General features: G+C 38.7%; 1 protein-coding gene across 4 annotated transcripts in view; it reads left to right on the forward strand.

Moving 5' to 3' along the window:
* Window positions 1-38: 38 nt before the first annotated feature.
* FAM114A2 (family with sequence similarity 114 member A2) overlaps window positions 39-26,630 on the forward strand; it is a 38,484-nt gene continuing 11,892 nt past the window's right edge. The window contains exons 1-13 of one of the 4 annotated variants that reach the window (XR_004349390.1): window positions 45-93; window positions 3,571-3,815; window positions 4,160-4,259; window positions 4,671-4,763; window positions 7,377-7,468; window positions 8,881-9,015; window positions 9,515-9,673; window positions 10,507-10,630; window positions 14,158-14,237; window positions 18,472-19,710; window positions 21,729-21,851; window positions 22,340-22,479; window positions 25,609-25,681. Coding sequence is in view for 3 of the 4 variants with exons in the window: in XM_032628513.1 (XP_032484404.1) it covers window positions 3,585-3,815; window positions 4,160-4,259; window positions 4,671-4,763; window positions 7,377-7,468; window positions 8,881-9,015; window positions 9,515-9,673; window positions 10,507-10,630; window positions 14,158-14,237; window positions 21,729-21,851; window positions 22,340-22,479; window positions 25,609-25,681 (1,350 nt within the window). In the remaining variant the exon portion in view is untranslated. Of the gene's footprint in view, window positions 520-3,570; window positions 3,816-4,159; window positions 4,260-4,670; window positions 4,764-7,376; window positions 7,469-8,880; window positions 9,016-9,514; window positions 9,674-10,506; window positions 10,631-14,157; window positions 14,238-18,471; window positions 19,711-21,728; window positions 21,852-22,339; window positions 22,480-25,608; window positions 25,682-26,630 lie in introns of all 4 variants that reach the window. The other 3 variants (XM_032628513.1, XM_032628512.1, XM_032628514.1) reach the window with 3 other exon arrangements.

Genomic DNA, 26,630 nt, shown 5'->3' on the forward strand with positions numbered 1-26,630 from the left:
GCAAGGCCTTCTCCGTCCTGAAGGAGGACTTCCGGGGCAGTAGGGCGTGGCTTCTCTGCGGCTGTGGTGGCGGTGCGGATGGCGGCGGGCTGGGTACGGGGCTTCCTGGGAGGAGGCAGGCCGGGTCCGGGGTCTCGGGGTTGCCGCGGAAGGGGAGGAAGCGGCCTGGGGCTGGGGCGCGGGCGCCTCGGGGTGGACGCTGAGGCTACGGAAGTGCTCTGGTTATTGAAGCGCTCCGCTTGCGTGAGGAATTCTCGTCGTTGTCAGCGTCGGAGAACTTAGGAGCGCAGGTTTACACCAGAATTCCGGTTTGGCACCTGTTCTTGTAATTAGGAAGAAGGGAGAACGGATTTTGTACATCTCGAGACAAATCGTTATATTAGTGAAAATAGTAATGCTCCCTCCAGACAACCACCAGGTACTAACAGCAGCTTTTACCCGTGAGGGGTTACGTGCCAGGCTCCGTTCCGAACCCCTCACATCCACCGGGTCGTTTCGTCTTTCCAGGAATCCTGGCAAGTAGGTAGTACTCTCCTCCTTTTACAGATGAAGAAACGGAGACGCACCTAGGTGAACTGACTTCTCACAGTCACTCAAGTACAGAGTTGGAAGAGTGTCAGCCTAACTACATATTATATAGAGTATATAATGTGTATGTTACATGCATATTACCGTGTGTTGTAACTTGGAGACAGCATAAGGAGAGCAAAAAAATATTCCATCAATGTTTCAGCTACACGAAACATTGATGGAACTTTGTGCAAGAACTGTGTAGCCTTTCCTATTTGGCCTCTGGAGTAAGTAGGGCAGAAATAGTGTCTTAAATTAGTTCTCAGTCTCCAGAGCTTGGCATGCAACAGGTAGTCAAAAAAAACGTTTGCAAGTAAATGAATGAGTGTTTCACAGTTGGTTTTTATGTTTATGGATGGTTGTATCTAGATTGTTTTTTTCTATGTGTTTCGGAAACGTATGTATATCATATACCATATGGTCTAGGATCCCGGATGTTATATAAATCTACCTTTCTAGCCTTACGCCTCCCCATCATTCTCTTTGCCATATTAACTACTCCTGGTATCTGTCTGTATTCCACGCTGTCATACCTCAGACCTTTGAGATTTCCCCTGTGTTGTTTACACACCCTTGAATTCTCTCATTGGCATCTTCATCTGTCAGAATCCTAAGTGCCCTTTAAGGCAGGTATTACAAGTTCAGATGCCTACAGGGGCTAATCAGGTAACATAAACGAGTCAAGTGAATTTGGGTGGAGATTACGGGGAACTAGAGAGCACTACTCTACCCTGTCTAAAAGATCCCCAGCAAATATTTGGCATGAGCTAGTTATTAACAAGTCGAATGTGGGCCCAGTGTCGCCAGATCTTTCAGTTTTACAAGGGAAGTTGGAAATTTCTATTTGTAAACAAACTCTGATTTTTAAATGTTACCAATTAGTATAGAAAAAAGTTTAAGCAATGTGCAGGCCAAACAAAAAAATCTGTAGGCTGGATTTGGGACTCAAAATCCCAGTTTGTGATCACTATTTTATGCTTTTTTCAAGTATTTAAAGTTCATGAGTGTTATTTCCTGATCGTAGGATACTTTTCTTTGCTCTCTGTTCTTTTAACATTTTGTGTGTACCTCAGTTATAGTGCTACTTCCAGGCTGCCTTAGTTGTTAGTATGTCTCTTTTTTAGTATGTTAGAAATGTTTTGATGGCATTGATGGATTGGGTCTAATTTTGTGGTTAGTATATATTGGTAAAAACATGTGCTTATACATACCGAGGTCTGGGTGTATGTGTGTGTCTATGTATGTGTGGGATACGTTTATTTCTCCCCTGGTAATACTTGGTTATCCTGGAAACCAGCATCTCCTCCTTGTAAAAACACCAATAATATCTTGACTTTAATTGTCAAAGAGCCGTACTTCTGGAAGGAATTGAATTTGTTAACATTGCTGTTCAAAAGCTGGTCTGATGTAAATCTTATTCTGGTAGCTTAAATTTCATAATCTTCTCTCTGAAAAATTGAGGTAGGAATGATTAATGAGTAATAAGATTTTTTTAAAATGTCAAAAAAGGAAAAGTTGATAAATTGAAATTAAAAACTTTTGCTCTGTGAAAAGATCTATGAAGAGGATGAAAAGATAAGCTACAAACTGGGATAAAATGTTTACAAACCTCATATCTGACAAAGGACTTGAATCTAGAATATAAAAAGAGCTCTCAAAACTTAACAGTAGGGCTTCTCTGGTGGCGCAGTGGTTGAGAGTCCACCTGCCGATGCAGGGGACACGGGTTCGTGCCCCGGTCCGGGAGGATCCCACATGCCGCGGAGCGGATAGGCCCGTGAGCCATGGCCGCTGAGCCTGCGCATCCGGAGCCTGTGCTCTGCAACGGGAGAGGCCACAACAGTGAGAGGCCCGCGTACCGCAAACAAAACAAAACTTAACAGTAAAAATAAAAATCCAATTAGAACATGAGCAAAAGATTAAAAAAGCTGTTTCACTGAAGAGGATATACAGATGGCAAATAAACACATGAAAAGATGTTCAATATCATTAGCCATTAGAGAAATGCAGCTTAAAGCTTAAAGCCATATTAAGCTGTCAGATATCAGAATGGTTACCATATCAGAATGGTTCACATAAAAAATAACACTGCCAAATGCTGGTGAGAATGAAGAGAAACTTGATTACTCATACATTGCTGGTGGGAATGTAAAATGGTACGGCAACTTTGGAAAAGAGTATGGCAGCTTCTTATAAAATTAAGCAAGTACTATCGATTGCACTCTGGTCATTTATTCCAGGGAAATGAAACCTTATATTCCCATAAAAACCTGTATATAAATGTTCATAGCCATTTTATTCGTAATAGCCCTAAACTGGAAACAGCCCAGACATCCTTCAACAGGTAAATGGTGAAACAACTGAGATACATCCATACCAAAGAACACTGCTCAGCAATAAAAAGGGAGAAACTAGTGGTACAACAACTTGGATGAATCTTGAGGGACTTATGCTGAGTGAAAAAAGTAAATCTCAATAGGTTACATACTGTGTGATTGCATTTATATAACATGTTGAAATGACAGAATTATAGAGATGGAGAATATCAGTGGTTGCTGTGGGTTAGGAGGAGGGTGGGACATGGCTAAAAATAGATAACACAAGGGATCCTTGTAACTGAATTATTCTGTATCCTGACTTTGGTAATTGAATTATTCTGTATCCTGACTGTGGTAATCCTATTCTGTATCACATGAATTTGTGCATGTGATAAAATTTCATACAACTAATTACACGCACACAAATGAGTGCATGTAAAACTGGTGAAATCTGAGTAATGTTGGGGGATTGTATCTTATCAGCATCCTGGTTGTGATATGCTATAGTTACACAAATTGTTCCCTTGGGGGAAACTAAATGAAGGGTATATTAGATCTCTCTGTACTATTTCTTACACCTGCATGTGACTCGATAATCTCAAAAAGTTTATTCAAGTAACTTTTACCAAAAACAAGCTTATATAATTAATTTTTGGGGGTTGGGGGGCTTTTATTTTACCAGGCAATGATCTAATCATGTCGGATAAAGGTGATATTGAGACTGAAGTGATAACTGAAGCAACTTCCATCCTTGAAGATGAGAACTGTGAGCCAACCAAGAATTTTGAGTCAGTTGACCAAAGTGCCAAGTCAGAGAGTAAATCAGAACCTGTAGCTTCTACTCGGAAAAGACCAGAGTCCAAACCTTCCAGTGACCTTGAGACTTCAGACGTTCTCCCTGTTCAGACATCACAGGCTGCAGGCAAAGTAAAGTATCTATTAAAACATTGAGATTAAAAAGTATTAGGGTTAAAAGGAATACGGAATCAATACCAAATTGGGATTGCACCTATTTCTTTCTTTTTATAACCATAAAACAATTTTCTCAGTTCTATAAATGCTTTTATGAGTGGTTGCCTTTGCTATGTGGTGCTTACATTGCAGGTAACACACATCTGTCAGTCAAGCAATACACTTTTTGAGCCAACTAATATGTATCTGTTCACCCATACTTTTGGCCAATAATTAGCTACCTTGTATATACACTCTTATTTTCCTCTAATTTTTCCATTTTTCTTTGCCTTTGTTTTTCTGGCTACTGGGAAAAATAGGAGACTGTTTCCAAAGATGTACCCCACACCGGATGGGGCTATTGGGGAAGTTGGGGCAAGTCCTTGCTCTCCTCAGCCTCAGCTACAGTAGCCACAGTAGGTAAGGTCATCAGTCATTTTATTCATTTTTGTGTGCATTTTGCTACAGATCTGTGTTCAAAACGACTTTGTTAATCATTCTTCTTCCATGATTACTCAAAGGCTTTATAGTTTGAAGATACATTAATAATGATGGGCTGATTTATACTGCCACTAGAATTGGTAACGTATTTCATTAGAAGGTTGACATTTAGGAATTAATATAAAACTATTCATTGGTGATAATAAATCAATTTTTTTTTCCTTTAGTAAGGATACACTCCCAAAGATGAGTTATATATGGTCAAAATAACATGTATTCTGGTTGTAATGAATTTTAAAATCTGTGGTTTTAATTTTCAGCTTGTTTCTTCAGTTTTGGTGACTAGTAGCAAATAAATTCAAATATAAAAATGTTATTTTTTCTCATTAGGACAAGGTATTTCAAATGTCATTGAGAAGGCAGAGACTTCCCTTGGAATCCCTAGTCCCAGTGAAATTTCATCTGAAGTCCAGTATGCAACAGGTCAGTATATGGAAACATTAAGGCCTAGAATTATAAACTGAAATGGAATAGTTAAGCTCATTTTTTTCAGTAGATGTTTTTTGACTGTCTGGTATTCAGGGCATCATGGGGCTGATGAGAAATGGGATTTGGAATCTTTGGCTTTAACCACTCAGGTGTCTCTTTACTTTCCTCATCTATGAAATTGGGTGATATTTTATATTGCAGAGGACTGTTACAAACATTAAATAAGTAAAGCCATGAATGTAGATTGTAAAAATTGCCTTGCTTTGTGCTTGGCACAATTGAGTAAGAGCCCAGTAAGAGTTAGCTGAATTTGAATCTACTGTGGCATGAAAAAATGTTTTAATGTGTTAGTTTTGGTGCTGTTCCATGGTTCATTTTTTTAAGCCTTTTTTCTCTGTGCTTCGGTTTGGATAGTTTTTGTTGTGGCTTCAGGTTTACTGATCTTTTCTTCTGCTGTGTCTAATGCTGTTAAGTCCATTCAGTGACTTTTAAATTTTAGATATATTTTTCAACTCTAAAAATTCCATTTGTTTCTTTTTTTGTCTTCTATTTCTCACCTCCTTATGTATATATTTTAGTGTCCCTGACTGTCATCTCTGTCATTTGAATCTGTTTCTAGTGACCATTTTTTTTTTCTTGCTTAGAGATAACATTTTCATTTCATTGATTGGATGCTGCACGTTAGAAATGTTACCTTGCTGAGTGGATTTTGTAGTCCTTTAAAGGGTGTGAGTTTTGTTTGGAAGGCAGTTAAGATATTTGTAGCTTAGATTGATCTTTTGGTCTCGATTTTAAACTTCTTGAGCGTGATTTCTAGAGTAGCCGTTATTGTTAAGTGCTAGTTTAGATCAACTACCAAGTCTCTGACCCTTCTGAGGTCTCTACCTAATTTCCAGGTGTTTAACTAGGTCTCTCTACTTGATTGGTTGGAAGTCAAATGTCTGTCAGCCTAGCATGAGCTTTGGGCATTGTTTAGTTTACAGCTCCATGGCAGTTCTTTGCCCAGTATCGTGGAGTTTTCCAGTGCAGGAACAGCTTAGTATTCAGCCAAAGACTCAAGGGCACTCCTGTGTAGATAGTTGGAACTCTTTACCTCTGTATCTCCCTCCTCTCCAGTACAGGCATACCTTGGAGATATTGTGGATTCAGTTTCAGACCACTGCAATAAAGTGAATATCGCAAAAAACGAGTCTCACAAATTCTTTTTTGGGTTTTCCAGTGCGTATAAAAATTTATACTATATTGTAGGCTATTAAATGTACAGTAGCATTATGTCAAAAAGAATAATGTACATACCTTAATTAAAAAATACCTCATTGCTGAAAAATACTAACCATTATCTGACAGCAGAGGATTGCACAAACCTTCAGTTTGTAAAAAAAAAAAGCATATCTGCGGAGCACAATGAAGTGCTTGTGCTTCATGCACAAGGTATGAGGTATGCTTGTACTCTGACCTGCAAATTCCAGGTGCTTCAGCTTTCCTAGATTCCAGTCTCTGTCTCTTCTACTTAATAAGACTGCCATGCTCTGCTTGGGTTTCCCCTCCCTGTGCTGTGGTCTGGAAAGCAAGCCAATCACAGAGTTCTCATCATTTGTTTCTCTTCTCTCCTGAACCATAGTACAGTATGGTCTGTAGTCCAATGTCTGGAGGTAATTGTTTCTTATATTTGTCCAGTTTTCTAGATGCTATGGTAGAAGGGCAAGTCTGACACCAGATAATCCATCATAGTTGGAAGCAGAAGTCCTCCCTACAATAGATTATTTGTTGATCTCCTATAAGAGATTTTAGTGTTAATAAAATAGAACAGATTTTAAACAAATCTTTGTAATGCATGTCTGAATCCTGTGAAGAAGCATAATTTTCCAGGATAAAGTTTAAAGTAGACTGGATTTTTAAAAAGTCACATTTATTGAGTTATAATTTACGTAAAGTTCACTCTTTTTAGATACAATGATCCCTTGATATCCATGGGGGGATTGGTTCCCGGAGCCCCCCGCATGGATTCCAAAATCCTCAGATGCTCAAGTTCTTTATACAAAATGAGTATTCACGGGTTCAGCATCCATAGAACAGAGGGCCAACTGTATATAGTTTTACATATTTTAACAAACATACTGTCCTGTTTATGCTATGTAATCACAGTCCATTGTGATTATACAGATATAGAATATTTCTTATTTTTGTATAGACAAGACTTGAGAATATTTTCATTCCTCCCCCCCCAAAAAAAAAAAAATCCCCTCATGCCCCTTTGTAGTCACTCCCCTCCACCTGTTCTTAGCTCTTGGCAACCACTGATCTGTTTTCTGACCCTGTGGTTTTACCTGTGCAGAAGATCATATGAATGGAATCACACAGTATATAGTCTGTTATATATGTCATAGGTTGTTCAAAAGACTGGATTTTGTTTTTGAAATGAAAATGAAAAACTGCCTTAACTTTTAATTTAAAATAGGGAAATGGTTTAAAATAATAAAACAAAAAGTACTAAGGCCTTGTGTGTTGGAAATAAAGTCTAATTTTTAAAAATTCATATAGATGCTAATAAAGCAAAATTATTTACGGACTGTCTCTTCATATTTACACATCCCTTCCCCACTATAGGAGAGACAAGTGCCAAAGAGAATGAAAACTCCTCTCCAATGAGTGGGCCATTTGGGGTATTCTCTACCATCTCTACTGCTGTTCAGAGCACAGTGAGTAAAAATTGCAAGGTGGCCTGCTTCCTTCCATGATTATAATGGGTTTTTGTCTCTTTCTCTTTCTTTTCCTTGAAAAGTCATGGGGACTGATTCCTCTTATGGGAGTTCAAATTGCTGAAGATCATTCACTTTGATCTTAGGGTAAAGTGAGAGCTAACTTGAAAACTTAAAAGAAGTAAAAGAGGGAGCAGGAAATGCAGAGTAATAGAGAGGCAATGTACCTAATATTTTATGGACTAAGAATTCTTAGTTTGGTGGCCCTAGAAAAACATCTCTGCTTTACAAAAATATTTTTGTCATAATTATATCTTTTAGACAAAGGGAAAATGAGATGTTTATGATAAATACTTATAAAACTATAGATGATTAGAAACATTTTTGAAAGGATTAAATAGGAAGCTTAATATCTTTCCTACATGAGGATAGATAGCTAGTACTTTTTTATTTTAACTTTTGTGTGGTTTTTTTTGTGTGGTTTTTTTTTTTTTTTTTGCGGTACACGGGCCTCTCACTGCCGTGGCCTCTCCAGTTGTGGAGCACAGCTCCGGATGCGCAGGCCCAGTGGCCATGGCTCACTGGCCCAGCCGCTCTGCGGCATGTGGGATCCTCCCGGACCGGGGCACGAACCTGCGTCCCCTGCATCGGCAGGCGGACTCCCAACCACTGCACCACCAGGGAAGCCCTTAATTTTAACTTTTCATTGAAGTATAATCTGTATACAGACGAGTGAAATCATAAGTGTTCAGTTTTAATTTTCACGACATGAGCACATTCAGACTAAGAAACAGAAGGGTGGTATATCAGATGTCTCCACTGTGCTGTCTCCCAGTCTTCTGTGCCTCCCCCTCTTGCCATCTAAGATAACCACAATTCAGTCTTCTGCCATCATAGATTAATTTTCCCTGCTATATGAACAGAATCACACAGAATGTACTCTAGTGTATCTAGTTTTTTTCACTCATTATGTTTATATAATTTATCCACAGTATAGTTTGTGTGGCGTATTCCATTTTCTTTGTTGTATTCCATCGAGTGACTATGTAACATTTACTCATTCCAGGGTTGGTAAGTATTGGGGCAATTTCCAGCTTTTAGGTTTTATAATAGTACTGCTATGGGTGTTCTTGTATGTCTTTTGATGAACCTCTACACATTTTTTTTGAATATTTAACCATGCGTTGAGTTGCTGGGTCATAGGATATTCACATGTTTAGCTATAGTAGATACTGACAAATAATATTCCAAAGTGGGTATACTGCTTTACATTCCCACAAGCACTGTATGATTGTTTTAGTTGCTCCTTGTTCTAGCCAGTGGTTGCTATTGTTAGCCACTATTTTATGAAATGAAAACATGCAGGTGTCTTTTTTCAGTATTATTGTAATGAGGTTGCATGTGTTTCCTAGGGAAAGAGTGTTATCAGTGGGGGTTTGGATGCCTTAGAATTCATTGGGAAAAAGACAATGGATGTAATAGCAGAAGGGGATCCTGGATTTAAAAGAACCAAGGGTCTGATGAACCGGACTTCCACACTATCTCAGGTACTGTTTGCATTCCTGTCTGTATTTTGATCTGTATTTTTGCCTTTGGTAATTTGGGACCTTCTTATTATTTCCTTTTGAGGACTTTTCAGTGTTTTTTGTTTTTTGTTTTGTTTTGTTTTGTTTTGTTTTTGGTAAGGGGATGCACAGCTCTAATGCTTAGAAAAATGCCCAGTTCTTTTTTTTTTCCTCCTCTTTCCTTTCTACAGGAGCCTCTTGTCAGTGCAATATAAGATGCCAAGCCCTTTCAGGGTTGTTATTAGATTAATAGTAAAACCACTGTCAGAGAAACACCTGGTTCCTGGGGTGTTGTTTACCCTGTCTAGGAGCAAATTATGTGATCATATTTTCCCTGCAGCTCCTGAGCCTATCCGATTTGAATCACAATTCCAAGAATGAAAGGGCAGTGTTACCCATCTCAGTTTGCTTCCCTTGACTTTCAGAACTCACCCTTAAGCTCTTGTTACTTGTTGCAGTGTAATGCCTTGATCTCTTTCAGGTTTTAAGAGAGGCGAAGGAGAAAGAAGAGCTATGGACCACCAATGAGGTTACCATGGAAACGGACAAGAAAACTCATTATGGGCTACTCTTTGATGAATTTCAAGGCCTTTCACATCTAGAAGCTCTGGAGATGCTCTCCCGAGAAAGTGAAATAAAGGTAATTCCAAACCAAAAATTTCAACTGGAGTAGTCTTTAAGCAGAAGCACACTGCATAGTTTCTTTTCCTTTTGTGCAGTTGGAGGATGAAATGTATGTCAGGTAGAGGCTTGAGACTCTCTGAAAATACTATACCAAAATAAACAAAAAAACTAATTTTTGAACTAATTGCTAGAAATAGAATGAGTCAAGTGTTGTTTCTCTTAATTTAAACAAAAATGGACAGATTGGGCTTCCCTGGTGGCGCAGTGATTGGGAGTCTGCCTGCCGATGCAGGGGACACAGGTTCGTGCCCCGGTCTGGGAAGATCCCACATGCCGCAGAGTGGCTGGGCCTGTGAGCCATGGCCGCTGAGCTTGTGCGTCCGGAGCCTGTGCTCCGCAATGGGAGAGGCCACAGCAGTGAGAGGCCCGCGTACCGCAAAAAAAAAAAAAAAAAAAAAAAAGGACAGGTTAACAAAGAGGTCTTAATAGCATATCTATTATTTTTCCTTCATCTTGTTCTTTTTTTTTCTTTTTATAAGTTTCTTTGGCTTAAGCTGCCAGTTTGGATACAGTTACCTGTTAGCATTTAATTGATTCAAGACTATTCCATTTCCTCCTAATTTCTAAGCTGTTGTTAAGCACTAATAATTTCCAGACATTTCTGCTTATATTATTTTTGGAAGCACAATTCTCTGTACCTTTCTTTGATGACCTGCCTCTTGTATTAAGGTTCTTGAGGAAGAGCTTGTGAACTCATACTTTTAATTTTAGTATGATCCATAGCCTCTTCATTTGAGAATGTTTTTCTTTTTCTCTCATACTCCCACTTACTATTTTATATCAATTCAGGTGAAATCTATTCTTAATTCTCTAAGTGGAGAAGAATTGGAGACTCTAAAATGTGAATTGGAGCAACTCAAAGAAGCATTTTCCCTAGCAGAGTTCTGTGAGGAAGAGGAGGAAGAGAAGAAAGGTAACATGGAAATCCAGCATCTGAGTGGGAGGGATGTAGTGTGTTTATATGCAGTGATTGTCCTTGAAATAAATCTCTCCAATTACATTAACTCTTTTTTTAAAATTGAAGTGTAGTTGATTCACAGTATTGTGTTAGTTTCAGGTGTACAGCAAAGTAATTCAATTATATACATATATTTTTCAGATTGTTTTCCATTATAGGTTATTACAAGATATTGAATATAATTCCCTGTGCTATACAGTAAATCCTTGTTGCTTGTCTGTTTTATGTATAGTAGTTTGTATCTGTTAATCCCATATTCCTAATGTATCCCCCCTTCTCTTTTCCCCTTTGGTAATCATAAGTTTGTTTTCTGTGTCTGTGAGTCTGTTTCTGTTTTGTATATAGATTCATGTGTACTATTTTTAAGATTCCACATAAAAGTGCTATCATACAGTATTTGTATTTGCCTCTCTGACTTCACTTAGTATGATAATCTCTAGGTCCATCCATGTTGGTGCAAATGGCAATATTTCATTCTTTTTATGGCTGAGTAGTAGTTCCTTCTGTGTATATATACCACATCTTCTGAAACCAATTGTCTGGTTATGTAATATCTTGCTAAATGGTATCTTACTCTATGTAAAAGAGTCCTGATATGAAATGGTCTTTGAATATGAGTTTTTAAAGCTGTCTTGAGGTATTGAGAAGGCAATAAGCATGGTGGATAAAAGGATGGGTTTTGGAGTTAGACCTGGGTTCTAAATCAAGATCTGCCATGTATTAAGCCATGCAACTTTGTGAAATTACTTAACCCTGAGTGTCTGGTTCCTCAACTGGTGAGTAGAGGTAGCTAATTCCTCTCAGTTTGTTATAAGGACTAAATGAAATATTATGTTTAATGTGTGGCTCATAGTAAACACTCAACAAACGGTGGCTATTATTTTCATTATTAGGATGGCATAAGTAAATAAATAAAGATCTGCATTTTCAAAGTCTCACTTAGCAGGAAACCTATAAATTAATTTTGATTTGCTTAAGTTGCTCCATTGTTCTTAACTAAGCCCTGGTGTGACAATCCCTGGTTATTTATGAACTTAATTAAGGTTATTTGTACATAGTGCCTAACAGGATTTGTTTAATTTAGTTGACATCTGGCTTCACATAGTGATCAGAAATCCTGATCTTTAAATACCATTCAGAGGACTCTAAGGGAATTTCTAAACAGATGGATTTGTGTCTATAATATTTTTATTCCCTGTTTGCCTGAGATCAGGATTCTGCAAAGATAGCAGTGGAGTGCTGCATGCCACCCTTCCCAATGGCCCTCTGCAGTGATTTTGGTTGAGAATGCAACACTGACCTTGGTATTTAATTATATCTCAATGAAGTTTTTTTTTAAAAAGTGGTAGCAGAGGGGAGAGAAAACCACAGAACCTAGTTCTGGTGATGTTGATCATCTTCAGTTTCTATCAGCATCCTTAGCCCTTGTCCCTCTATCTTATATACTCAATGCCTTCACTTTTTTAGGAGACTTCTTGCTTGAGGTGCTAGCCTCTCTCCTGAGTCCCTCCAAAGCACTAACCCTGTCTCCCTTCCATCCTTACATGCTTTATTCTAATGCAACAACTGCTTTTTATGCTCAAGTCTCTGGGGAGTACGCGACAAGGATCTCCATTTTTTCCCCCTGTATTTTATTTTACCTTATTATTTTTTTAAATATTAATTTGTTTTATTTTTTAGATTCCACATATAAGTGATAACATAGTTTTTGTCTTTCTCTATCTGACTTATTTCTCTAAGCATAATACCCTCCAGGTCTATACATGTTGCAAATGCAAACATTTTTTGATCAACGCTTAGCAGTAAAAGGTTTTTGAGCACTTAGACCCAATATGTGTATATTTGAATGTGTATAAATTATACACATATACTACCATAGTAATATATTATTTACATTCTAAAGTACATCCTAAAAAAGTACTTCTTGAAGAATGAAATAAATGACTACAAGTAAAAGTTGAATTTTTTTCGTCCTGCACTCAATTTTTTGTGAACCCTTTGAGGTGCTTGCATCCCACTTGGATTCAGATCCATCCCTTGTCTCACATAATTTAGAGCTTAACTGGGAAAGCAAAATGCCTTCCTGAGAGTCAGGTTTTTAGTAGAATATGATTTAGGAGTTGTTCACATGAGTTATATAGGTCACAGTTGTATCATTTAGTGAGATCGGCTTTTCCCAAACTATGTTATACCCGGGATCACTAAACCTTTTGAATTCTCTGCCTTGAGTGCCAAGAGAGGACAGAAGAGCAGATGGAGAGAGAAGAACCAAGACAGATTTTTTTCCTAAGGATTCTGGGGAGAAAGCATGTATGAAGCAGTAGTAATTTGCCTTGGTAACCATGAACTGGTGTCTAAGAAATACATAGATTGTAAGTGCTAAGAGATTTCTGTGTACAGGATTTCTCTCTGTAGTCTTTGGTGGAGAGAAAACTTGGGCTGGGCTTCAAAGAGGAGATTGGATAGGATTTAGATGAATAGAGAGGAAAAGAGCCATTTCCTGTCATTTGTTTGGATGTGTTAATTGTTTTTGATCTTGACTCACCTGTTTGTTTGCATGTTTCTCAGGTATTAAGTATTCCATGTTCCACATCATCCCTCATCAAGCTTATTCCAAAGCTTCCTTACTATCCTTCCAACATTCTGGAATCCTCTTCCTTTCTTATTACCTACCCTTATTCTTATCTGGATCCTGGAATATTGCCTCAGGCTTCCTGCCTCCCTTCATGTTTCTCTTATTTCATTCCCACCAGGAGCTAAAGTGATCTTTCTAAAATTTTAATTGGACTTACCTGTCTCTGTATAAAACTATTCAGCAGCTCCTCATTCTCTTAAAAAAAGTTTGAATTCTTCACCATGGTTTATGATGCCCTTTATTATCTGGATCCTGCTTAGTTTCCTAGCTTCATTCTACCCCTCTTCTCTTTCTTCCATTAGGACACTCCCAACCATGTTAAACTTCTTGCCACGCGTTCTTTCACCTCTGGACCTTTGTACTTGTTTTCTCTGCCTGAAGCTCTTCCATTCTCCTGGCTAACTTGTACTTGTTTTTTATGTCCCAGCTTAAATCCATTTCTTTGGAAGCACATGCCTCTTACCCACTTAGTACTCTGCTTTCATCACTTTTCCATTCATACTTCTAGGATGTAATCCAAAGAGCATAGGCTGTGGACTGGGGGTGGGAAGCCCAAGGTTTGACTCCTTATTTGTTATGAGATTTGGGGATATAAATTAACCTCTTCAAGCCCTAGTTTCTTCATCTCGAAAATGGGATAATGACGCATTTTTTTTAGAAGCCTATTGGAAGAATTCATCAGTAAAATATACATAAAAGGATTCTGTAAGCACTAAAGCACCTTGCTCATATAATTTGCTTCTGCTGTTTTTACTGCTACAGCTACTACTATCATGCCTCTTCTCTCTCCCTGCAATGATCCTCACCAGTCTTTCTGCAGTGTTTTATGTGGGACTTGTTTTTCTAGGGGATGAAGACTTTACCAAAGAGATAACAGAGGTATTTTCCCAGCTGCATGTCTCCTCCAAACCGGAGAAACTTACTAGGGTAAGTTTTCCTTCTTGCTGATTTTCAATTTTTTACATATATATTTAGTGGATAAAGAATGTAAGGTTGTAAATTCCTGGCAAGGATGTCACCAAACCCAAGGGTATATTCTGAGTTCCATACCTCCTGTCTCCCTCTTGGTCTTGCAGGTTAGTGTGCTAAACTCACACTGCACCCCCTTACCCCCAGCCCCCCAACACATCTGCCATCCTCACCTGTTTCCATTTGGAATGCTTTGCTTGTCTGAAAGCTGAAGTTAGGCCATAGCATTGGTCAGTTAAAGTTGGCAGCACTCATCAGCCATCATGATACCAATGGGCTAGTTCTCTATTGAGGGCTCACTGTTCTCAAGGCTCTGAGTGATTCCGAGATGATGGGATGTGGCCCCTGCCTTTAGGTAGCTGGAGTTTGCCATTTCCCAGAGCCCAGTAACTCGCATAATGACCACTTAGCTTGTGGAAATGAGAGAGTCCATGGCCTGAGTCTTGGTCTTTGGTAGTGATGCCTGAGCTGTCTTCAGTCAAAGCTCAGAGTGGGTCGGGAGATACTGTTTCCAGGGTAGTACCCGCCTAGCATATACACCAGTGCCAGCTCTTGGGACAGTATTCTCTGGGTCTTGGGCTGCTTGCTGCCTCTTCACCCTCTTCTTGAGAAATATCTTAGAATCGGTTAGCAGCAGCACACATTGCTTCCTGGCCAGGGAGAGCTGATAGCCATTGTATAGTCATCAGAGTCACCTCTTGTGTACCCCACGGTAAGGAATAGGATGCTTCAGGGAAGTTACCCTGCTCTCCCATGCCCACTAAAAACACTGCATTCTCCCAAGAAAGCTTTTCAGAACCTTGCGTCAGCAGCTCCTCTCCCTCATCTTGTCTGTAGCACTTTATGGCACTTTCTAGCTTGTGTTATAGTGTTTTTTGTTTTGGAAGTAATAGTAAACTTAGAAAAAAGTTGCAAGAAAAGTACAAACAACATTCATATAGCTTTTATGCAGATACACCTATTAACATTTCACTGCATTTGCTTCATCATTTGTGCTTGCAAATATGTTCTCTTTCCCTCTTCCTATCCCTTCCTCTCCACCTCCCCCATAGACACACACACACAAGTTATTACTATTACTGGGACTTTTTTTTTTTTTGGCCATACCGTGTGGCATGCGGGATCTTTAGTTCCCCAACCACGGATAGAACCCATGCCCTCCCGCACTGGAAGTGTGGTGTCTTAACCACTGGACCACCAGGGAAGTCCCTGGGACTATTTTTTGTGAGTAAGATGTAAGCATTATAGCCCTGTACTCCTAAATATTTCAATATGTATCTCGTAAGAATATGGATATTCCCTTCTATAACCACACGAATTATCAACTGCAATAAATTTAACATTGATACCATACTTTATTTAATCTGTTGTCCACATTCCAGTTTTGTCAATTGACCTGATAATGTCCTTCATATCCAATTTTTTCCTCTAATGTTGGAGCCAGTACATGATTGCGAATTGTATTTAGTTGTCACGTACTTTGTCTCTTTTAATCTATATTTGCTTTGTTTTGTTTTTTTGTTTGTTTTAGTCTCTTTTAATCTGGAAGAGTTCCTTAGCTTTTTTTTGTCTTTTATGATTTTGACATTTTTGAGAAATACAAGCCCCTTCCCCCTTTATAAAGGTAGAGTATTCCTCATTTGAGTGTTGTCTGGTGTTTTCTCATGATTAAAATCAGGTTATGCATTCTTGTAAGTGATGTTGTATCCTGCACAGGGTTCCATATCTAGAGGCACACGATGTCCATTTGTCCCTTATTGGTGATGTGTTGTCTGATTTCTCACTGTATAGTTATGATTTTGTTCCTTTGCTGCTAATGAGCTTTCTGTGGGGAGACATTTTAAGACCATACAAATATCCTGCTCCTCATAATTTAGCATCCTAGATTTAGCAACTATTCATGATTCTTGCTGCACCAGTCTTTACTGTGATGGTTGCTGAATGATCATTTGTTTCAATCCCAGTACATGCTCCACATTTACCAGTGAGCTCTCAGCATTCTACTTAGAATTAAGAGCTCTCCCTTCTCCCCTTATCTCTTTATTATCTGTTTGCTATTGATATGGTCTCATGGGTTTCTATTTTTTTCCCCCATTGGTTTGTAATTCATTACTGTCCTTAATTATTTTGCTGTTCAAATTGTCCTTCAAGCTGACTCCTGTGTGACATGCCCCCGTTATTTGAATATTTCCTTATTTTCTGGCATAACGAGAGATCTTGTACCTTCCATATTTCTCTCCAGAATGAACCTTTTCTTCAAGGAGCCATGGTTCCTTTTTGATATTACAGGACAAAACCTGGATGCTAGGTGTGCTCATCGCTTGGGGTATCTTTGCTTCTAGGCCCTGTTGGCCTAGGAAATATATTCAAGTACACATACGTGCACCTGTGTGTGTGTGTGTGTGTGTGTGTGTGTCCATGTATATGCTCACATACATATTTTAGAGATCATGAGTTCACACTGATAACTCCAGTTTCAGTCCATTCTTACAGGTTCTTCCTTGCCTCTCCCCATTATACATTTGTATCTCTTTTTCATAGTAAGAACTCTGTCTCCCAACAACATTACTGCATTTCCTAATTTCCCTAGTCCTATAATGCATCTGAAATGGTTCCCTTGCTTTGCCCATACTACTATAAAACCAAACTATAAAAAAATTTATGTTATATTTATTGTCTCCCCATGTTAATTTAATTTCATCTTTGAATATATAGAATATTAATATGTTTTCAAAAGTCAAAACTGTACAAAAAATATATTCAGAAGTGTCACTTCCTCTCAATTCCCACCCACTTCACTCTCCCCTCTCCTTTTAGATATTAAACTTTCTTGTTTTCCAGCATATCCTTCCTGTGTTTCTTTTTTAGATAAGCAGATATATATTTAAAGACAAGCAGATATATTTTCTTATCTCCTTCTTATATAAAAGTTAACATACTATTGATATATGTATTCTTCAGCACTTTATTCACTTAACTGTGTGCAAACGTATTTTCATAAAATTATCATTGGTTTTTGTTTGTTTGTTTTGTTTTGCGGTACGCAAAGACGTTCCAGACTGAATTCTGGGTGTGGAGAGTGGCTAGCACTGGTTTTGTTTTGTTTTGTTTGTTTTTGCTGTACACGGGCCTCTCACTGTTGTGGCCTCTCCCGTTGCGGAGCACAGGCTCTGGACGCGCAGGCTCAGCGGCCATGGCTCACGGGCCCAGCTGCTCTGCAGTATGTGGGACCTTCCCAGACCGGGGCACGAACCCGCGTCCCGTGCATTGGCAGGCAGACTGTCAACCACTGTGCCACCAGGGAAGCCCCTGTTTGTTTTTAAATGTGTGTATCTTACCTCCCATTCTAAAACTTAAATTTCTTCAAGGCTGGCTCTGTGCTTTATCAGTTCTTAAAATCCCAGCTTTGCCATCTTTTACTTTCTGTGTGGTCTTAAGCAAGTTGCTTAACCTCTCTGTGCCTCAGCTGCTCTGTCTGTGAGGTAGGGATAATGTAGGGTTCCTGTGAGGATTTAATGTGTTAATACACACAGAGCTCTTAAAAGTGCCTGGCCCGTAGTAAATACTCACTGTTTATGGTCCTAAAGAAGCTAGCTCAGTATGTTATACATTTAGATGTTCGATAAACATATATACAATAAACCTTTATTTTCCTAGGTGCTAGGGAAACAGTAATGAAAGAGACATAGTTTCTCTACTCAAATAGATCATCATAATAAATAAATTGTTTTTAAAAAGTAACCCCTTACCTATCTGGTAGTCCTAGTCATTCTCTAAAAGCAGTCTTTGTATTGTTTATATTTTGGGTGTTGAGACTTAAGATGTAGAATGATTAAGGATCAGGGCCTGATTATTTCCCGGAATTTATATGAGAGTCTGTATGATGCAGGGGAAAAGCAGTGAAGCAAAAGTCTGAGAACACAGTTCTGATTCTTATTGTGACTCTCACGTGTGATGTAGGCAAATCTCATTTGTTCTCCAGGCCTCATTTTTTTCAGCTGGAAAAAAAAATAAGTTGTTGGAGAAGCTAAGCTCAAAGGTGCCTTTTAATTCCAAAGTCTCTAGATCTCATCAGTGGGACGTTCCAGACTGAATTCGGGGTGTGGAGGGCGGCTAGCATTGGTTTTATTTTGTTTTGTTTGTTTTTTTGTTTTTGCTGTACACGGGCCTCTCACTGTTGTGGCCTCTCCAGTTGTGGAGCACAGGTTCCGGACGCTCAGGCTCAGCTGCCATGGCTCATGGGCCCAGCCGCTCCGTGGCATGTGGGATCCTCCTGGACCGGGGCACGAACCCGCCTCCCCTGAATCAGCAGGCAGACTCTCAACCACTGCGCCACCAGGGAAGCCCTTGGTTTGGTTATTTTTTAATTTATTTTATTTATTTATTTTTGGCTGTGTTGGGTCTTTGTTGCTGTGTGTAGGCTTTCTCTAGTTGCGGCGAGCAGGGGCTCATCTTCGTTGCAGTGTGTGGGCTTCTCATTGCAGTGGCTTCTCTTATATGGAGCACAGGCTCTAGGTGCGTGGGCTTCAGTAGTTGTGGCACGCAGGCTCAGTAGTTGTGGCTCGTGGGTTGTAGAGCGCAGGCTCAGTAGTTGGGGCGCACGGGCTTAGTTGCTCTGCGTCATGTGTGATCTTCCCAGACCAGGGATCGAACCTGTGTCCCCTGCATTGGCAGGCAAATTCTTAACCATTGTGCCACCAGGGAAGTCCCAAGCATTGATATTTTTTGAAAGGGATGATAAATTACATTGAGTTGGCACAATAGATTATAATAACTTAATATATTTACTAGGTTAATTTGAGTATGTATTATGCCTACTAAAATATCTCCAAGTAAGTTAAATTTATAGTATCAAATTTCTTTTTGTTTTATGTGGCCTTATATCTCTATATTTTTCTTCTTTTTTCCATCTCACATAAATCAATGTCTGTTTTTTGTCTGGGTTCATAGGTTGTGCTCTAGCTCATTCATGTTGTACCCTTGGGTGTAGCCCCACTTGTTGATCCTTAAAGGCTCAGCCCCAATGCTATGTCTGTAATAAAGCCTGTGATTCTCTCAGTTTTCAGTTGGAATGACCCTCAGCGTCTTCTCTGGATTCCTATTGCCTGGTTACAGCTCTGAACACATTCTGTGTATATAAAGTTACTCAAGTGGGTGACTTAATTTAATGACAGTAAACATTTCGTTAGAAACCAGGACTCTTCTCAGTTGCAAATGACGGAAACTCAAGTCAGACTGGCTTAAGAAAAAGGCACATTTATTAGCTCATGGAACTAGAAAACTAAGGGGCAACACTGGCTTCAGGCATGGCTCTCCACCCAGAAACTTGTCCCTTCTCCATCTCTTGACTCTGCTTTCTTCTGTTCATTCTTAGGGATGCTTTTCCACATGATGGTAAATGATTACTGGCAGCTTCAGGAGACTTCTTCCAGTTGAGTAACTCCAACAGAAAGAGGACTTCCCTTTCCCAGTAATTTTATGAGATGTCCTGAGGCTGATGCCCATTGACCTAGCTTGGGTCACTTTTCCATCCATGAACTAATTACTGTATAGACAGGGGGATTAATTTCTTGGTAGCTAAACCTGAATCATTTGCCAACCCTTGGAGTCAGAGGTTGAAAGTAACCCCATCCAAACCACATGAACTGAGAAAAATCTAGAACTTGCTACCAAAAGAAAGGAGATATATATGCCAACTAGGTAAAAACAGTAGATATCTCTCAATGCTATAGGGAACATCTGGGTGCACTAATCCAAGTAAGATACTACCACTGTTCTGTAATAATGTAGTTTATTTAGGAGATAACACATAGTTAATTCCAGTGTATTTTGGTAAGTACTAAGTTGAAGGTGTACTTAGGGGACTGTGGATGTACAGAAAAGGGTTGTTGAGGTGCCCAATCTCCTGGGATGCCTTTGAAAGTTACTTGGAGCAGACAGTGTTTGGGTGGAGGATTGAAAAAAAACTGAGTTGCCTTGATTTAGGGGAAAAAAAAATGGAAATGACACTTTGGACTAAGGGAATACCATGAACAAAGAACAGGCATATTACAGGTCATTATTACCAGATCATAAAGTGGGAAATGGTAAGAGATGAAGCTAGAGAAGTAGGTAGAGTAGGTCATGGGCATTTTTTAGATCATGTCAAAGAGCATGATCTAGTGGATGGAGAGCCATTGAAGAAAAGCAGAGTGATCAGCTATGGGCTTAGATAGATCACTGGTACCATTATGGAAGATGGATTTAAGAGGAGCCATATCAGAAGCAGGGAGACCAATCAGAGTGCTCTTGCCATAGAGTAGATTTGAACTTAAGTGGTGATAATAGAGAGGAAGAGCAAAGTGGAGAAATACATACGGTAAAATCAGACTATCTTGGTGATTGGAAAGGAAGAATCTAGGATGGCTCGTGTATTTTGGCTTGGATGACTGGTATATGGTGGTTCTTCTAAAGCTCAGGGGAATAAGAGAGGATGAAAAATTTAGGGATAGGGAGAGAAAGATGATGAATTTAAATTTTGCACATGTTATATATGAGAGATGCCTATAGGATATCCTGATGTGTATGTCCAGAAGGGAGTTGGAATATGTTGTTTTCAGAAGTTAGTGCTGGAAATAAGGATTCAGGAGTCAGCAGCAGGTAAGGAATAGTTAAAATTACTGAAATAGGATCGATGGAGACGGGAGGGAGTAGGGTGAGATAAGTAGAGCACCAAGGCTGCCACTTGGGACTAAGAAGGGGTATGGGGGACTTCCTAGAGTGATGGGAAAGTTCTGTATCCTGATCTGGGTCACAGTTACACAGGCATATACACATGTAACCTGTCATGCTCCGAAGATTTGTGCACTTTACTGTGTGTAAGGTACACCTCAGTTTAAAAAAAGCCAAAGAATTAGAGGGAATGTGTGGTCACAAATGTTAAGTGTTGTAAGGAGATCTAGTAAGTTAAGTACTGAAAAGCTAGATGGTATGTTTATTTGGGTGAGAACAAGAACACTGACTTCCATGATGCTAAAATGTTCCTGGTGGGTGCGCAGTAATCTTGGTGAGCTGAATCGAATTGCTGATGGACTGTACAGTCATCCCTTGATATCCCCAGAGGTATCCTGGTTCCAGGGCCCCCTGTTGATACCAAAATTGAGGGATGCTCAAGTCCCTGATATAAAATGGTGTGGTATTTGCATATAACCTACATACATCCTCTGGTATATGTTAAATCACCTCTTGATTGCTTATAATACCTAATACAGTATAAATGCTGTGCAAATAGTTGTACATACAATGTAAATACTATTTAAGTTGCCAGCACTTGGGAAATTTAGGTTTTGCTTTTTGGAACTTTTTGGATTTTTTTTTTTTTTCCGAATATTTTCAAACTGTGGTTGGTTGAATCTGAAGATGTGGAAGCTGTGTAGATGGAGGGCCAACTATAATCTTTTTCTTATTTAGGCAAGAAATACAGCCTGTGAATGGATCAGGACATCTCTGGCCAAACCATTAGAAGAGAAGGAAGAAGGAAAAAAACAGTTGGAAGCAGAAAAAATTGAGCAAATCAATAACAATTCAATAGAGGTAATGAAAACAACTAAGGCTTTTTTTTTTTTTCAATGTGGTATCGCAATTAGGGACGTAAGCACCTATTTTGTTGTACTGCTATCCATAATTTCTACCTTGTGATCCAAGATCGCAACATCTTAGTTCTAGACTATAGGATGCAAGGAGTGAAGAAAAAGAGACAAAGGGTGCATGTATGTGGCGTCATGAGAAGGTTCCCAGAAGCTGCACATGACACTTTTTATTCAAATCTTTTGGCTAAAACTTAGTCACATGGTCACACCTGACTTCAGGGGAGCCTCTGTTTTTATAGCTATGAGCCCAGTTATAAAATTATATAGCTACTATGGAAGAAGAGGAGGTTTATTGAAGGGCAGCTGTTAGTCTGTGTTGCTTTCAAGATATGGTATACTTCAGTATGGGAGAAGCAGGGTGGTGTCATTTCCTCTTGTATTTAAAAAAACAATGCTCTGTGTTGTTATGCTTTGTTTTGTTTTTCCATCCAGGATATCCATGCATTTGCAATCAGGAGCCTAGCAGAACTGACTGCCTGCTCAATTGAACTGTTTCACAAAACAGCGGCTCTGGTTCTGCATGGCAGGAAGCAGGAAGTAACAGCCATGGAAAGGAGCAGAGCCCTTTCCCAGTAAGTGTAATGAGTATCCCTCTAAATGATACAGTTTGCTGAAAGAGCTTTCTCAGTTTCTTTCCAAAGTTTTAGAAACTTTCCTCTCAGTAAGACGCTGTTCACATTGCACCATTCGCATCTTAGAGGTTTGTTCATTTTGGGTTTTAGTTAATAAGTAGCCAAGGGTGTTTATTTTCATTGAGCCATAAATCTATATTATAAATCTGCCCTTTTTTATTAACCAATTCATACTCGGAAAACTAGTTTTTTTTTTTTTTTCAGATCACTGACCTTAATTGAAGTAGAATTTTGCATAAGTGAAAACAGGGCTTCCCTGGTGGCGCAGTGGTTGGGAGCCTGCCTGGCGATGCAGGGGACGCGGGTTCGTGCCCCGGTCTGGGGGGATCCCGCATGCTGTGGAGCGGCTGGGCCTGTGGGCCATGGCCGCTGGGCCTGTGCGTCCGGAGCCTGTGCTCCGCAGCGGGAGAGGCCGCAGCAGTGAGAGGCCCGTGTACCAAAAAAAAAAAAAAAAAAAAAAAAACAGAAAATAGTTCTAATAACCTCAGTTCTTAATAACAGTTGTTGGTTATTGAGTGCTAATTATACGCCAGGTGCCATGCTAAGGGATTTATGTGTATCATTTCTAATCTTTAAAAACAACCCTCAAGATAAATAATCAGTCCAGCTTTAAAAATGAGGAAACACAAACATAAGAGAAGTTAAGTAAATTATGTCCAGGTTGTGCAGACTGGGATTTAAACCCAGGTCTATCTAAGTTTCAAACCGTATTTTTCCAGTATATTGCTGGTTTTGAACAAAAATTTGAAAAATGATAGAATGTAGGTAGTCACAGGAGGAAAAAAAACCCTACTGTTTTCTAAATAAATCTCCTAATTAAATAATGAGAATTTTCATTGGAGGAAAAAACATGAGTGAGAGTGTCTAGTGTGTTAGGATTGGAAGGGACCCTTGATGTTCTCTCGGCCATTTCTTCACCTACGGTTTCACTGCCCCTCTACAACATCCCGTAAGGAGGGGCCTAGTTTTGTCTTAAACATCCTTAGGATGAGGGATTCACAGTCCCAAAGCAGACTATTCTTTGGAAAACTAGCTATTTCCACTGCATGGAATGCTCTTCCAGTCATGGCTCTTTCCTTCACTGAATTTCCTTTACTTCTTAGAGGGTCCTTTTTCACCACCCTATCTAATACTATCTTCTACTATTTTCTCATTCTTTTTTTCTTTTCTCTAACTCTAATTCACTATTACATTGATCAGTTTAACCTCCTCAAGGGTAGGATTTTTATTTTGTTTTATTTTTTAATTTATTTTGTAATAAAAAAATGTCATAAAATTTTTGAAGGTTACCTTCCATTCACAGTTATTACAAAATATTGGTTATATTCCCCATATTGTTATTACAAAATATTGGCTATATTCCCCATCCTTGAGCTTGTCTTACACCCAGTAGTTTGTACCTCCCACTTCCCCACCCCTATATTGCCCCTCCCTCCCTCTCCCCACTGGTAACCACTAGTTTGTTCTCCATATCTGTGAGTCTGCTTCTTTTTTGGTATACTCACTAGTTTGTTGTATTTTTTAGATTCCTCATATAAGTGATTTCATACAGTATTTGTCTTTCTCTGTCTGACTTATTTCACTTAGCATAAATGCCCTCCAAGTCCGTCCATGTTGCTGCAGATGGCAAAATTTCGTTCTCTTTTATGGCTGAGTAGTATTCCATTGTGTATATATACCACATCTTCTTTATCCGTTCATCTGTTGATGGACACTTAGGTTACTTCCATATCTTGGCGATTGTGAATAATGCTGCTGTGAACATTGGAGCGCGTGTACCTTTTCGAATTAGTGTTTTTGTTTTTTTGATATATACCCAGGAGTGGAATTCCTGGGTCATATGGTAGTTCTATTTTTAGTTTTTTGAGAAACCTCTATACTACTTTTCACAATGGCTGCACCAATTTACATTCCCACCAACAGTGTACAAGGGTTCCCTTTTTTCCGTATCCTCACCAACATTTGTTATTTGTGTTCTTTTTGTTGATAGCCATTCTGACAGGTGTGAGATGATATCTCGTGTGTTTTTTTGTTTGTTTTTTAAATTTTTATTGGTGTATAGTTGATTTACAGTGTTGTGCTAGTTTCAGCTGTACAGCAAAGTAAATCAGTTATACATATACATACATCCATTCTTTTTTTTGGAGATTATTTTCCCATGTAGGCTATTGCAGAGTATTGAGTAGAGTTCCCTGTGCTATACAGCAGGCTATTATTAGTTACCTATTTTATATACAGTAGTGTGTATTCACCAGTCCCAAGCTCCCAGTTTATCGCTCCACCCCCACCACCCCCCCGCTCCACATCCCCTGGTAACCATAAATTTGTTTTCTACATCCATGACTCTACTTCTGTTTTGTAAATAAGTTCATTTTTACTCTTTTTTTTTAAGATTCCACATATAAGCGATACTATATAATATTTGTCATTCTGTGTCTGACTTACTTCACTCAGTATGACGATCTGTAGGTCCATCCATGTTGCTGCCTCATGTGGCTTTGATTTGCATTTCCCTGTTACATTTTAGAATTCTTTACTTGCTTTCATATCACCATCTAGTACATATTATATATATAAATATATGTATACTTTTGTGTGTGTATAAATGTATACATATATAACTATAAACATATACAAACATCCATCTCTTTCTATATTTATAGTATCCCTGTCAATCAGCAAGTAAGTTAGTATTCATGAAAACTGGTGCTTTGCTTGTTTACTAATATATCCCCAGTGCTCAGAAGTACCTGGTACATAGAAGCCTTTCAGTATTTGTCGAATGAATGAATATTTAATTTAACTATATTTCTAAATGGAATGTAGGATCTTTTAAGTACGACCTTGTCTCCTTAAAATGTATCTTAGTTATTTCCTTTGATTTAATTTGAAAGCATAGTATTTTCTAGAGAATTTTGTAGAAAAGTATTTCTCTAAGGACTGAACCTTCTCTTCCTATAATAACATGGGTCCCCATATATGTAGTTGAACATATATGGGGACCTAGGACCTGTTGGAACATATATGGGGACCTAGGACCTGTTTCTTCTTTTTTCCCTTCTTTCCTAGGATGACAGTTGTGTTGTGTAAAGAGTTGTCCTCTCTGTCTAAAGAGTTCACCACCTGCCTAACAACTGCTGGGGTAAGAATTCATGATTTTTATTGGGCTAATGTCTGTTTTGTTTTGTTTTTAGAACAGCTTTATTAAGATGTAGTTTACATATCATAAAATTTTTCCCATTTAAGTGTACGTTTCAATGGTTTTTAATATATTTACAGAGCCATGCAACAGTCACCAAAATCTAATTTTAGATCGTTTTCATCATCTCCCAGAAAACCTCTTACCATTGGCAGTCACTTACCATTCCCTTCCCCTCCACATTCTTCTAGCCTTAAGCAACACTAATCTACTTTCTGTCTATAAATTTGCCTATTCTGGGCATCTAATATAAATGGGATCATACAATATTATGGTATTTTGTGTCTGTTTTCTTTCACTTAGCATAATGTTTTTGATGTTCATCCACATTGTATCAGTATTTCCTTTTATTACCTAATAACATTCTATCATATGGATATATACCACATTTATCTATTCATCAGTTGATAGACATTTGGATTGTTTACTCTTCTTGGTTGTAATGAATAATGTTACTATGAGCATGCATGTATGTTTTTATTTCTCTTGGGTGGATAGCTAGGAGTGGAATTTCTGGGTCATATGGGTAATATGGACCATTAAGGAACTGTCAGATTGTTTTCCAAAGTAGTTGCACCATTTTACACCCCTGCCAGCAATGTATGAGAGTTCCAGTTTCTCCACATCCTTGTTGACACTTGCTGTTGTCTGGTTTTGTGTTTTTGTTTTTGTTTTTTAAACTTTTACCAGACCTAGTAGGTATGAAGTGTTATCTCATTATGGGTTTTATTTGCATTTCCCTGATGGCTGATGATGTTGAGCATCTTTTCACATGCTTGTTAGCCATTTGTATGTCTTCTATAGAGAAGTGTCTTTTCCAGTCCTTTGCCTATTTTTAAATTGGGTTGTCTTTTTATTATTATTTTATAAATTGGGTTTTTTATTTTATAAT

Source organism: Phocoena sinus, chromosome 3 (assembly GCF_008692025.1).
Source record: "Phocoena sinus isolate mPhoSin1 chromosome 3, mPhoSin1.pri, whole genome shotgun sequence".
Classification (NCBI taxonomy): Eukaryota; Metazoa; Chordata; class Mammalia; order Artiodactyla; family Phocoenidae; genus Phocoena; species Phocoena sinus.